The sequence below is a fragment of the Lipophrys pholis genome (genome assembly GCF_963383615.2).
Source record: "Lipophrys pholis genome assembly, chromosome: 16".
NCBI classification, from domain to species: Eukaryota; Metazoa; Chordata; class Actinopteri; order Blenniiformes; family Blenniidae; genus Lipophrys; species Lipophrys pholis.
This window is the reverse complement of record NC_137634.1, coordinates 17,537,411-17,552,273: the sequence shown is the minus strand read 5'-3', so window position 1 is coordinate 17,552,273 and position 14,863 is coordinate 17,537,411. Positions and strand designations below refer to the sequence as shown.

Genomic DNA, 14,863 nt, shown 5'->3' with positions numbered 1-14,863 from the left:
TGATGAAAAGCGCGCTTCGCCTCCACATGTCTCCAGACTTATAGCTGGAATCATTAAGATTAACTAGGAAGTGAATTTAGCAGCTGAGCAGTTCAGAGGACATAACAAACGGATGCCGACTGCACTCTTGTCAGCACGGGGAAGTGATAGATAGACACAAAATGAGTAAGTAATGAGAGGGAGCACGAGGGAGTGGAAAACACCGCTTTTTAAGGGTGTTTAGGATGACTTTTGAGATTCCCAAACCGCCAACGGCTACTTTGGACACGGGGTACATTATAATTAGAACAACTTGAAAGCACAAGTTGCAGCACCAATTTATTCTAATGGGATCTATTAGGAAGCTAATCGAAACAATAAAATGTTATCCACCTGCCTGCCGGAGGTTAACAGACAGGCTGACATTGATAACGTGCGTAGCGCTGCAAATTGTTTTCGTCATGATTGCTTTTTCAAATGGGTGTTTGTCTGAACGATGCAGCGCGGTGGTGCCGTGTTTAGTACAGGCTCACTTAAACGAGAGATGACTGTGGTTAAATTCCTGGCTTTGGGTCATTCTGACAGGAGTTTTCATGTTCTTCCTGTGCGTCCTCTCATATTTCTGCTTCTAAATGAAACAAAGTTTAATTTGTCCACATGAAGGACCAGTGAAGATGACACGTCTTTGGGTTTAGTTGTTTCTAAGGCTCCGTTTGTCCAGTGAAAATGGAAAGCTTTCATTGTGTCTTGGGGGTCCGTGTTCGGAGACACTGAAAACACCCCGACTCTGTTTCCGTGTAAAAGGAGGGCAATGCAACCGTTTGAAAAGACTGCGGCTACGCATGTGCACCATGGCCATAGTAAATAGTGCTTGTGCACATGCCACCAGAGTGTCATGACTCCCAGTCCGTATTCTCCTGGGACTTGGTAGTTTTCTAGTTGACAGTCGCCAGTAATATCAATCCAACTTCATTATCTGTCAATACCAGTCTCCAGGTACTACTCCCCATTGTTGATGTTTATAGCGTATCGCTCACACGTGTGTGTGTGTGCTCTCATTACTAAAACAACCAACAGCACCAACTCGTGGCCCTGCATGCTAAATTTATCGTTTTCAGAACGTCGCCGTGTGAATGTGAAACTTTTCTCAAGTGTAAAAATAATGCTTTTTCACTTGTTGCTTCGTACAAACGGGGCCTAAATGGCTGCAAGGTGTGACTGTGTGTGTGATTTTTTGTGTTTGCACTGTGATGACTCGTCTGGGGCGTGTCCTGCATTTTCCCTATTGTCGTTTGCTTCTCACATCATTGACTTGTATAAAGTGGCTGTTGAAAATTGATAGATAAATGGACTTTTTTTCGACAATGCAGCTTAATGGACTCACGGTTCTTCTGTCTGTATCCGTCAAAAAAAATAGAGCCCTTCCGTTTTCGTCATCGATTTCAGTCGAGGTGACATGCTTTCATGTACTTTAAAAATCCATCTGGAGCAACGCAATGAATCTATTTTTGAGTGTCCATGTAAACGTAGTGATTTAATACACACTGATCAACCACACAGCTTAACCAAGATGGACACCGGTGAAACATCATCCAGTTCAGCACCGGCAATGAGAACTTGGGAAGCAAACTTTTTCCTCACGAAACACGAGTGAGTTCACTGCAGACTCGAGCGAAACTTCCTCCGACTGCTCCGTTCATTTTGGTGAAAAGCAGCAGCTAAGATTACATAAACGCTCAGACTTTCCATTTCTGTGTGTGGCAGTGTTTTTGTGCGTATGTGTGTGGCTGTTTGGTTTGGCTGGCGAAGACATGGCAGCTGCCGTGGTGCTTTCTGGGGCCAGACTTGCTCCTCACCCGTCTTTCAGTCGGGAGTAAAGAAGGAGCGATCGTTTCTCCCCGATGCAAAGTCAGAAATTATGGTGCAGCGCTCGCAAAAGTGACAGTCTGAACTGTTTTGCATGCAAGTTGCCGCACAGCTGGCGTCTTTCCCAGGAGGGGGAGCGGTGATTCATTTGAAAACCTTAATTCTGCTCACTTCGAACTAAGCATATTCCACTGTGGAAGTGTTAATTCCTCCTCTTCACAGATGTTTGGGCCGTTAATCTCCGAGGTGTGTTCAAAAGCTGTTGGTTTTTCTAGTTCTGACGGTGACTTGACAGTTTACCAGTCGCCCAGTAAAAATCCGACTCAAGTACAACTTTCTCTTTTCTGCACATGGCTGACACCTCCCCCCTACTTTCTTCTCTTGTCCCTCTCTCCCTCCCTCTCTCCTCCTGTTTCCATAACTCGCTCCACCACCAGCGCCACTGCTGTCGTCACTGGGCTTTTTATGAACCCAACTCCTCGGCTTTCACGGTGCGGAAACTCGCCGGGACCTTCGGTGTTAGTTTTCAGCGTTTACGCTCGGTAGACATCGGCTCATGTCAGTATGTGCTTGAAATGATTTGCCACACAGATTCGTGTTGTGATGAGTGCTTGAAAAGACCTTCACAGCATTTGACCCCCCCCCCCCCCGCCCTCCTTTGAGTTTCCAGTCCATTTCTTCAACCCGGCTTTGTTCCTGAAAATAGTATCTCTGCTTTGTAGAAAAGAGCGATAGGTGAAAGACTTGAGCTTTAATTGCTACAAATGTATTGGAACCCTCACACGGATGCTGACAGCGATAAGACTGCACTGCACGGTGGAGCAGATGATTGTCAGCTCAGGTCCTGTTTTGTCAGGATGACGATCCAGTCTGACGTTTTGATGCCGAGGATCACAGTCGACCTTGTCGGCACTCCGGTTTAAACCATTAGGGCTTAAGAATGATTACTGCTGTGTTGTGCTTCACATTTCACTGTATGTAGAGAGACTTCATAGCATATGTATGAACTTGATTATACTTTTTCCATGGAAACATGATGGCTTAAACACACCCACACGTGTAGCTTCCAAAAGCCCAGAGCGGGAGGGATTATACTTGTCGTCATATAAATAATGCTGTCAGTCACAAAAGAATTGAATACATCCAAACTGTCACAGGTAGCAATACTTTGCTTCTCAATCCCATGTTGATTTCATGGTCATAAGAAAATTGTTCAGTTTGCAGAAAATGAAGAAAATATTTAGCATTTTGACATGTACACTCACCGGCCACTTTATTAGGTACACCTTGCTAGGACCGGGTTGGACCCCCTTTTGCCTTCAGAACTGCCTTAATCCTTCGTGGCATAGATTCAACAAGGTACTGGAAACATTCCTCAGAGAGTTTGTTTCATATTGACATGATAGCTGCAGATTTGTCGGCTGCAAATCCATGATGCGAATCTCCCGTTCCACCACATCCCAAAGGTGCTCTATTGGATTGAGATCTGGGGACTGTGGAGGCCATTTCAGTACAGTCAACTCATTGTCATGTTCAAGAAACCAGTCTGAGGTGATTGGCGCTTTATGACATGGCGCGTTATCCTGCTGGAAGTAGCCATCAGAAGATGGGTTCACTGTGTTCGTAAAGGGATGGACATGGTCAGCAACAATACTCAGGTAGGCTGTGGTGTTGACACGATGCTCAATTGGTACTTAGGGGCCCAAAGTGTCCCAAGAAAATATCCCCCACACCATTACACCACCACTACCAGCAGAAATCGAGACTCATCAGACCAGGCAACGTTTTTCCAATCTTCTATTGTCCAATTTTGGTGAGGCTGTGCGAATTGTAGCCTCAGTTTCCTGTTCTTAGCTGACAGGAGTGGCACCCGGTGTGGTCTCTTGCTGCTGTAGCCCGTCCGCCTCAAGGTTGGACGTGTTGTACGTTCAGAGATGCCCTTCTGCATACCTCGGTTGTAACGAGTGGTTAGTTGAGTGACTGTTGCCTTTCTATCAGCTCGAGCCAGTCTGGCCATTCTCCTGTGACCTCTGGCATCAACAAGGCATTTGCGCCCACAGAACTGCCGCTCACTGGATATTTTCTCTTTTTCGCACCATTCTCTGTAAACCTGAGAGATAGTTGTGTGTGAAAATCCCAGTAGATCTGCAGTTTCTGAAATACTCAGACCGGCCCGTCTGGCACCAACAACCATGCCACGTTCAAAGTCACTTAAATCACCTTTCTTCCCCATTCTGATGCTCGGTTTGAACTGCAGCAGATCGTCTTGCTGCCATGTGATTGGCTGATTAGAAATTTGCGTTAACGAGCAGTTGGACAGGTGTACCTAATAAAGTGGCCAGTGAGTGTTTGTGTGTATAATTTCTACCAATCAGCCGTGGAGAGTGTGCAGACTTACTGCTGGGGACTTGGAGATATTGACTCAGAGTGACGACAATAGAAACCCTTTAGTATTTTAAAAGGGTCTTCCCACTTAAAAAGAAGGTGCCAAGATGTGAGGTGGGGCCATCTTGGAAAGCTTTGGAAGCTTCAGACCTGGAAGACCTCACAGAATCCCATGTGTTTTTGGATTCTCTAAGCCAGCCTTGTCAAATTCTATCAAATCCTACATGAAATTTGACGACAAAGTCTTTACATGCTTCAAGCTATGCTTCGAAGAGGTAATTGGTGTCATTTACTTGACCTGTCATAATGTTACGGCCCATCACTGTCCTTTGAACTGTGGTGACGATGTGAATATAACAAACTTGATTGACTTTCTAATCTATCTAACCCTGCATGTAAAACACCAAAAGGAGGGTTTGAAATAAAACCTATGACATCACAGTGAAGCATCATTGTCCACGGCGAGCTTATCCCAGCACAATGTTGACACAGAGTCTCGGGTAGCCAGCAGTCTATGTAATGTAAATGTTCAGGGCTGGTTATGAAGGCAAGATGTCAGCTAAGCTGTTTGTTCTTCCAGCTTGAATGGACGTGTTTGTATCATCGGTCCACAATACTCTCTCTGTCGACGGCGACAGACTCGACCGGCATGCTTTACATTCTGGTTGAAGGCGGCTGTGGGCAGATGGTTGATTGGGCTCTCTACAAAAGGGGAACCTGGTTCCTCCTGAAAAGTCAGTTTTTCACTAAGAGTCTGACATATTTAGAATTTTGTTTGTGATTATGAACTTGGAATTTGTGGATTGAGTTTTGTCAGTCACTCAAAATGTCTATAAAGAACAACCAAAAGTTGAACTTGGCTTTGCACAATAGTGGCCTTCTTTCGTCACTGCTTATCACTCGCATGTAGGAGTGCCTCTACATCTCATAAATTCTGTGTTAAAAAGCCGCCTCCTGATGGGAAAGGGAGAAATGCGGTGGGTGGGACAACGACTTCCGTACAGTATTGCTACAACTTGCTTTTGTGTGCTGCCGCGGCTTGTTTGTTCGTGAGTAACAGGCATTCTTTAGTGAGCCTCGCGTCAGACCGTCCTGTCGGAGTAAAAGAGAGTTAGAAACACAAATCTATCACTGCTGCAAAAAACGTGGATGAAGCAGTTACACAGATCCACCTGATCAGACATGAAGTGAGTGCTTGTCTCCTTTCACGGCAGGGACTTCAGATCACTGCACTGTAAAAATAGCCAGTATTTTGAATCTTGTTCCTTATTGTTTGAACCTACTCTCTCATAAAAAGGAAGTTACTTATTCTTGAGGTGGTTAAACGTGTCTGTTGTTAGATCTGTGGCTCGTGTCCTGAGACCTTTTTTCTTTCAGCCACTAGGTGGCAGCAGCACTGTGGCTACCTGACTTGCACACGTCTGTACACATGAGCGTGAGCTCTATGACACAAATCTATTCGTCTTTTTAGTTTGACAGCTTCACTTCAGGGAATCTGATTTTGATCAGATTTTTTTGTGGGGGGGATATTTCTGGTTGCTCAAGTCTTTTTTTAGTAATGTTTTTTCTTTTTTCATCTGACATTCTGCAAGTGCTGTAAAACCCATACAACATTCAAATCTATGAACTACATCATTACTGTGCATCCTGTACTTTAGTATCCCCGCTCTGTATTTCCTCTTGACATTTGGATGAATTGAGCCGATCCACTTCTAAAGCAATACTGCTTCAATTATTATTAAAAAAAAAAAAAAAAAAAGTTGGTTGAGCCCAATCGTGAGCCAGAAATCCGTATTTACCAACTGTAATTATCAACGCTGACATGGTTCATCTGACATAATCAAAGTGCTTTCTGAGAGTGTAAATAAAATCCTCCAGCCTCAGCTGCAGATGAGTAAATAGATGTCTCTCCTGATATAGTGATGAGCTAATAACAGATGAGGTCACAGAGGTCACTGCATGACTCAGGGGAGGAAAGGTCAGAGGTCACAAGGGATGCTTTGCTTTACTGAACCTCGTATCAGCTTTGCACAGCACGTGGATTTGAGACTGATGACTCGGTAATCGTTGAGCTGTATGCTTATTTCCAGTATCAAGTCTGTTTTGTTTTTTCATTTATTTAAACAAAGCAATCCTTGTGTTGAGAAAATTCTTTTGTCGAATAACGTCTCAGTCTTGTGCATATTTCAAATCGATTTTCCTACGTCAGCTTTTCCTTGCAGGTCGGGCCTTTTTGGCGTCACGACATTCAAATAAAATCGCTCCTCTCACAGATTTAATCAAGTCCAAACCTCAGCCGCCACACCCTAACAGCAGATCCAAGCAGCGTGTGTGTGTGTGTGTGCGTGTGTGTGTTGCTGACGGAGGTTAGCGTGGGTCATGCAGCGATCATGTTACTCTCCTCTCCCGCCGAGAGGCCGCAGAGTGAGGCTACAAAGCAGATGAGATCCCGTCGTCGGACATCCTGCTATCTGTCTGTCTGAGCCCATTGATGACCTGCTTTACACTAATCAATACATGGAATGAGGACAGGCAGTGGTGTGTGTGTGTGTGTGTGTGTGTGTGTGTGTGTGTGTGTGTGTGTGTGTGTGTGTGTGTGTGTGTGTGTGTGTGTGTGTGTGTGTGTGTGTGTGTGTGTGTGTGTGTGTGTGTGTGAAGTAATAGTAGTAGTCATAGTCATAAAGTCTCTGTAGCATTCTGGGTCAGGAGGTCATTTCAATGAGGCATCAGGTTATCAGCCAGGGCTGGTGTTATTTTTGTACGCAAGTCCATGTACGACACTAACACAGTTTCAGTTTTTAGTTTTGTCTGCTACTCTAAAAAAATTACTTATTTATTTTGTTTATTTTATTTTATTTTTACAATTTGCTTGGTGGTTTGATGGTCGTTTTGTTGTTTTGTAAAAAACGACTTTTCCCAGGTTATTCTAGCATTGATGTGACAAATGAGCGTCACAAATATGCAGCAAAACTCAACAGCAAATATTTTTACTGTAACCGATGATTAATTGTAACATTCAATCAAAGGTTGAAATAGATTTGCATCATCTCTTCTTCATTCCTTTGAAAAGCATGATGGGTCCAACATCACCCGGTCATCCACATATCTTGATAAATATACAAACTCGGAAAGAAAAGCGAACAAAATGAGGCTTCTTCCGAGAGCTAAACCATCAAATACTTCTATATTGAGATAAATCCTCCATCGTACACTTGGCTACTGATTCACATTATGTGTATTCCGTTTTTGCCCCTTTTTGAATCAGGCCGTCCCTCATGTGTTAAATGTACCTCAGGGACACTAACAAGCGGGCATGAGGTGGCTTTTGGGGCTGCCGGGCTTAATCTTTGCTCCCATCTCTAGGATAACACTTCAGGGCAACACAACAACATACACACTCTCTCTCTCTCTCGGTACACACATGCACACGCAAGCACGCTCAGCAGCTTGACAGCAGCGCTGACTGCAGCAGTTTGTTTGTGCTCACTAACCCAGATTACTGCGATGTGAAGTCAATACAGTTCCACTTTCTCACCACTGTGAACCAGGCCTTTCCAGTGCTCGCTCTCCGCCTCGGGATCTCTAAATGGAGGTTACGGCTCTGCTTGTAAAACAGCTGGCCCGGGTCGAGCTCTCTGTCCTGATGAATTTCCCTCTTTAGATGGAGCAAAGAAGATTTTTTTTATCCTTCGGGGGACGTTCGGAAGGTCGACCACATATTTGAATGCGGGAGTTTAGAATACATGACAAGAAAGCAAACCGACTTATTTTAACATAAAATATGAATCTAGACCTTAAATTAATTCATCACTAACCGAATGTTATTATTAACAATTAGAAATCAGGGGGTTGCTTCGACAGTTGTTGTCGTCTTGGCAGTATTTGTGTACAATCAGCAACTTTGTTTTTTTTCTTTACACTTCCCTTGGACTTAATTATCACTGTAAACAGTGTAAACACGGGTTCATGGGCTCAAGAGGCCCTGGTTGTTGTATGAATGTTTCAGGACGTCATTTTGTTATGACACCTGATGACATGTTCGGACAGAATTTGTCTAACCTTCTCAACCTTGTCACGATGACGGACAACGCAACAATCTTGTGCGATTTCGATTTCTGCATGAGAGTGTTTGTCGTCTTAATGCCTCACGCGTTCGCTTCCTGCTCTCACGCCGAAATGGATGGAAACTTCATTCATTTCCTCCCCGTCTCTGTGTGACGCCGCAGGGAAACGTGGAAATGTTCAGGCAGTACAGTTTGGTGTGTTTCCATTTTTCATTCATTATTAATTCATGTAGACTTTTTGGACAGCCCGTCAATGTTTTAAAGAGTATTAGCTCCCTGATACATTTGATCACCCCCCCTCATCGCTCATCACATCGAGCCAACAACACATCGGTGTGTGCGTTGGTAGGATAGTAAATCAACTTTCGCTCATATAGTGTATTTTACCGCTTCAGCTGCTTCAACACGCTTCACATGATCAGTCAAATCCACCCGTCCGCCCACGCATTCACACGCCAGCGGTGACAGCAGCCGTGGACGTGGCGACATGGAGGATCAGGACACCAACCAAGCTTGGGATTGAATGTCGACCTGTTTTTACCAGTTGACTCAAAGCTGCCCCGTTGGTCCGTCGCATTCGGTCTCACTATTTCCCCACTGTCAGTTGACTCGGTTCACGAGGAAAAACGCTCAACTTCACAATTACATACACACGAGCGCATCAGCATACACTCATACAGGAATGACCACCTTTTTATCGTGTTCGGGAAAAAACCCCAAATGTGCTCATTCATTTATGTGTGCATTTTTTTCTTGGATGTGCTTTTTAGACAGACAACCTCAAAGTACGCCAACGTTTTGTCCGACTCGCAGTATTGGTATGAGGCGCTTTACAATGGGGAAAATAGAGCTTTGATCTAGTTAAGCTTTATGCAAACAACGCGAGCGGTGAGGAAAGAGGCAACACACCGCTCCAGGATTCTGTCCTCATGGGACCTTCTGATTTATTAGTTTCACATCAGAGAATTGTCGCTGTCCTGATTTTTGTATGTTCTTGCTAAACTGCAGCTTTCTTCAAAACGTAGAACTGGTTTTCATCTTTACTCAATGAAATGTGCTCATTTTCCTCGAATTCTCCGCTTGAGCCGACCGTGTGAGATACAGCAACCGATGTTTATGGCCTCTTTTCACGACTGTGTTTTTAGGAAAAAAAGGCTCAGGCTTTTTGCTGTTTGGAGATTTGATTGATGAGATGTGTAGTAGGGCCATATTCTCGGAAAAATCTGAGTAAAAATAAATCTTTCAAGAACATCTTGAGAAATAATCATTCTAATTAGTTTTCATTACAATAGTTCTACACAGTACAACCCGTTAAACGTCCACTGTTAGAGGGTGGAGTACTAACCTGGGCATTGTTCAGTATTGTGTTTGTCCCTGACATGCCCGTGAAAGGTCAAGCAGATCTTACAAATCATGTAGAATTGTGATGCGTGCAATACAACTGCTCTGTCTTTATTTTGAATGCATCTGCTTAATGGTTTTCAAAGTATACGGTGTGCGCTTAGAGGCCTTTGGCGAACTCTAACCATTAAAATGAATGTAGTTTTTAACAGAGATGATGACATTTAGGTACTTAGTCCCTATGTCAAATGAAAACGCACCATTTTGGCATTTTATATACAATATAGACAATATATTGAAAACGATGTCCGTTTACATGGAAACGGCAGAAACCCTGGAAACGGTGTATTTCTTAAGTAAGGTGACGAGCTGGCAATGTTGTTTCTGCACAGATGACAAAGTTTCATTGTTATTATGACCAATAAAACTACCAAGCATATGAAGAGTAAGTCCAATAAGAATATGGACTGGGAGTCATGCCACTCTGGATGCCGCCATTGTTGTCATTGATGCAGAGTAGGACCAGTAATCAGAACCATGTGACATACTTTCTAATAAGAGATAACGTTTCTTAGAGCAGAATTGAAGTTCATTATGGCCCATTAGGAACATTAGTTGCCCACCCCCCGCTGCACTAGTTTAACTTTCTTGTGGTGGAGAGATTATATATCTGTCATTTTAGTCCTGTAATTTCAAATTAAAGCAAACAAATGTTTAACTACGCACCTTTAACCTGCTGCCGCAGTTTGTGTTCAAGAGCAATCCACCCGCCTAAAAGCCCCACTGTGTTTGTTTGATCCCACCGATGCCTCTCTGAAGCCGTCACCTCTTCACATACACTTGCTGTTGCCCTGATAAAGCACTATTTCGAGGCCTGGTGTGGACGTATCTGTGCATGCCTCCACCGCTGTCATGTGCGCACTTAAGCGGTGTGCCTGTCTGCCTGGTTTGACGGCGTCAATGTGACAGACAGCGTTCGGCATAGTCCAAGTGGTTTCTGTCAAATCGCCGCCGATGCAGATGATTTACGCAGTGCGGAGAGACAACGCTCACTCATAACAATGAGATAATTGTTTGAAAGCCTTGAATTTTTAAATACTCATCACCACTGCAGATGGAGGAGTTTCCGAATAAATGAGAAAAGTACTTCACAAGGTGTTTGAAAGGCGGTGAAACTTTGTTTTTAAATAGCCATTACAGACAATGCCAGGCTTTTATGCATGCACGGAAATGTGATGCAATTTACAATTCCTGTAGAGTAGTTCCCAACCTTTTTTTTTTCCCCTCTAAGAAAGGCTGTCCATTGCAGTGACTTCACAATGAAGCCAAACAGTAGTGGACACTCCCACTGACACACAGCAGTAATGGAGTCTCCCAGGCCTACTCTAGATTCCAATGTCTTATTATGTTGTTTTTTTTTGTTTATTTTTGAATACAGATCTAATTTTCCTCGCATCTGGGTGCCCAAGTTGGGAATGTCTGTCTTAGTAAATGACAATAGGTTGAACTAATGTCACCTAATTTCTTGCCTTGCAGGACCTGCACACCATCTACAGCCACCTGTACCACATGGACGTCCTCTCTCACCTTCGAGAACATCAGCTGAGGTGAGTTGTTTTGATTTTTACATCAAATCTTGACTCTTTCTTCCCGCTCCTAAATTAGGTGTCAGTCACAGTCACACCCATCCCAAACGTGTTTTATAGGCCTTGAATTATTATGTTTTGGTGTTTTTTTTTCCTCCTATTCTGGCTGCATCCCTTATATGACTGAGTTGAGTTTCATGCCGAGCATGTTTGAAATGTTTGACTTTATCTCAGTCACATTTATTAGTGAAACGAGTTCAGACGATGCCTTGACAACAACAGGGTTTCCAGGTCTAATGCGACAAGGAAACTGGGCAAATCAGAGCAGCGCAGAGGCAGTTATGGACTCCGCTCTGTCATGCATGGTGAAAGAATGATCCATCGTAGCAGTTATCCAGATAGAGTACTTAATGTGTTCATTTACAAGCTCTTGTTCTCTTATAAGTGAGTTAAATTGACCAAAATCAATGAGACGGTATTATTCTGTCACAACCGAGACTAAAAGCAGAAGAAACGTGAGTTGGATTTGGGCCCGATGCCGAGTAGCGGGTCACCTTAACTCTCTAAGCTGACAGCCAGTAATGATGGTGTCTAAAATGGGAGAAGATGGCGCCTCCTGAGAGAAAAAGATGGATGGGTGATGAGCTTAAAGAGCATAGAATGTACTTCCATTGCTTTTTCAGGGAGGAAAAGTCACCATCCTCTTTGTTTCAGGTCGATGTGTACCTCAGCCAGGTACGAGAGGCATGAAGCCAACCACATCCTGTTCTAGTAAGTATAAACTCTCACACCTGCATTCATCCTCTCTTTTAAGACGCTGTCACACCCGCGTTCCTCGCACAGTCCATTTCTTCATGCATGTGGGAATACTCATCCACACTCTGGTGTGGGCCAAACAAGTGGGCAGTCATGGTGGACTGTTAGAGCTGTTTAGATTCTGACCAATCAGAATAATGTGGCTAAAGGTAAAGCGGTTCACTTCAGACCGTGTGAGTTTGAGTCTTCGCAATCCGTGAGAGTGCATTGTGCCGACTGGTACGAGGTAATGGGGACAGCTGACAACTTCCTCGTTCAAGGTGCATTCGCAACAGAGCCGACCTTCAAACTATCAAAGCACACACACACACTAGATGTCTCTCGGTACTCTCTGACTTGCTCACTCTGTTTGCAGCGCTCAGCCCCAAGGACACCGAGGCTAACGATGTAAATCATTAGAAACAGGGATACAAATGCATTTTGTCTGTGTTGAACTAAAGAATTTCCCAAGGTAATGGCAGATATCTATCGGAGTGTAAAAAAAAAAAAGGTATTTGTGTCCTTGCTCCTGTGGCTATCTGATGAGATTGGATGCTCTGTTGCGCGAATGAATAAGATTCCCCAGATTTTCAATGCAGCTTTTGTACAACAGATGACGTTAGTGTAAGGTTTTTTTTTTTTCTTTGGGTGAGACTTGCTGCCATATAAACACATTGCCACCACATTTAGCATTAAAACTGGGAACGATACAGACACACTGAGAGGTTCTGGGTATTTGTTATTACAGGTTTTAGCACACGGTCTTTTTTAGTTGTAATACATTTGAAATGAAAACATGTCTTTTTTTGTTTTGGCCTTTGGTCTCTGCAGTTTCCAGGATACTGATTTTCTGCCTCTCTTCATTTGAATTTCTGTTCTGGGGTATCAATAAATAAATTCAATTAATTCCACGATGGATAGGAAAGAAGTCATTGTAACATCATATAGAGAATTGACGTCAAGCTTGTCAGGAAGGTTGGGTAGAAGGAGAGAAGAGGCATTAGTGAAAGAAGGAGTGGTAGGAGGAGGAAAGGAGCCGTGGAAATGGAAGCAAATGAAAAGATTTAAGGAGGTGCATTACGACGAGACGAGTGCATGCTGAGGAGGAGAGAAAACAAGATGCGAAAGGGGGAAGTAGGAGGACAGGATAGCAATGTCAAGAGAGAGGTGAGATGAGAAATGAACCCAGGGAAGTCATGACAAAAGCAAGGCAGAAGAGGGATGAGAGCGGCCGGGATGGAGAGGAAGTAAGTGAGAGAGAGGGAGGACAGAGACTGATGAAAGGACGAGAGAGAAGCTGCACATGCTGTTGATGTATTATTATGCCGGCTGGGATCACATTAGACACTCAGCGGTTTAATTTAGCATCAAATAAACACACACGCACCGAATCTCTCGCGCGTATCCGCTCCCCTGCCTCACGAACAGAGGCTCGCCATATAAGTGCCTCCACCCAGACCAAAGTGGCTGCCATGTCCAATCAGTGTTCCCTTTACAGGCAGCAGATGAAAGTAATCAGGGTCTCTTAAATTAGAGCTCAGTGGTAGTTAATCGTGTTGGCCTCACGTCACTACAAGAATGGAGAAATAAACAAGTCTCGCCTGTCTACTTTTCAACATTAGTTTTTTTTTTTTTTTGCTTTGCTCTGCTCTGCTCGGAGACATCACCAAAAATATGAAATCGCATGACCAGCAGAATAATGGGAATGACTTGTATCCAGACAGGATTCAGGCAGCAGCTACTTATCATCCTTATATTTAAAAAATGAGTTTCACATGGTATTACTGAGAGGAGTATCTTGTGCGTTGAACTGTGCATTCACATTCACACACACAAAAAAAACCCCAGCTAAGTTAAAATGTGTATTTTGAAGAGTGATTTTAACATATATTGGTTATTGTGGTGGCTTGCTTTCACTTTATCGCGGGGTCTTTTAAAAGATGGAACTATAGTAATTTCACATTATCTCAGGTATATACTTTTGGTGACAATAATGTAACCAATACAATAAATGAAATGGTTTAACATTCAGTGCTTAGTGCTTACTTGTAAAACTGCATTTATTGCAAACTCGACTAAGTGTTTCAATTCTGCAGCTCTCGATGAATCCCTCTCAAAGTGTGTCAAAACACAAAATGACCCACGCTCCAAGCCTGAACACCTTTCACACTGTGGAGGAACTGCTGAATGGACCTTTCACGCTTAAAATGACTCCCGAGAGGATTTTCTTCTCATTAGTCCATTAAAAAAAACACGTCATCCACAAGTTTCCAAATTTAATACTACGAAGCAACTGCATCTAGTTGGATTTTACTCTTGCATACATGTGTCACTAATTTAACAATAATAATCAGTCTTGACTAATAACTTATATCAACCGTCTTTAAGCAGACGCTACATTTACAATCTTCTTTTTCTGCCTTTGGTCTGCTTGTGCCAAGTTTTGAAGAGTAGAACGTTTTTGTCCCATCGCTGCGTCATCCTCCAGAAGAGCATCATTCACACATCATTGCACACGCATGTAATCCATTCTATTCTTTTCTTTTTTTCTTTTTTTTTTTAACTGCGTGCTGAAATGGAACGTGGAAGGGAATCTGTTCACGTCCTCCCAAGTGGCCACTGTACAGTCACTATATAAAAGTGCTAAGTGGTTTTTCCACGTCGATCATCGTCTTTCCACGCGACCGTCCTCTTCCCGCCGCGGCTGCATCTCTTATCTCCCGTCTTCAAACATTCACTCCTCATTCTCCTCCCTCATCCCGCCATTCATATTCAGAACCACGGGCCCAGATTATGCGCGTTCTCCCCTGACTCACCTCTTCATGTGTGATTGCTTTTTTTGCTCGC

General features: G+C 43.5%; 1 protein-coding gene across 2 annotated transcripts in view; it reads left to right on the top strand.

Annotated features, from left to right (window-relative positions):
* Positions 1 to 14,863, top strand: part of rapgef6 (Rap guanine nucleotide exchange factor (GEF) 6) — a 135,266-nt gene that overhangs the window by 17,711 nt on the left and 102,692 nt on the right. For both annotated transcript variants that reach the window (XM_080483628.1, XM_080483627.1), the window contains exons 2-3: positions 11,172 to 11,242; positions 11,936 to 11,992. In XM_080483628.1, coding sequence (XP_080339754.1) covers positions 11,172 to 11,242; positions 11,936 to 11,992 — 128 coding nt within the window. The remainder of the gene's footprint in view (positions 1 to 11,171; positions 11,243 to 11,935; positions 11,993 to 14,863) is intronic.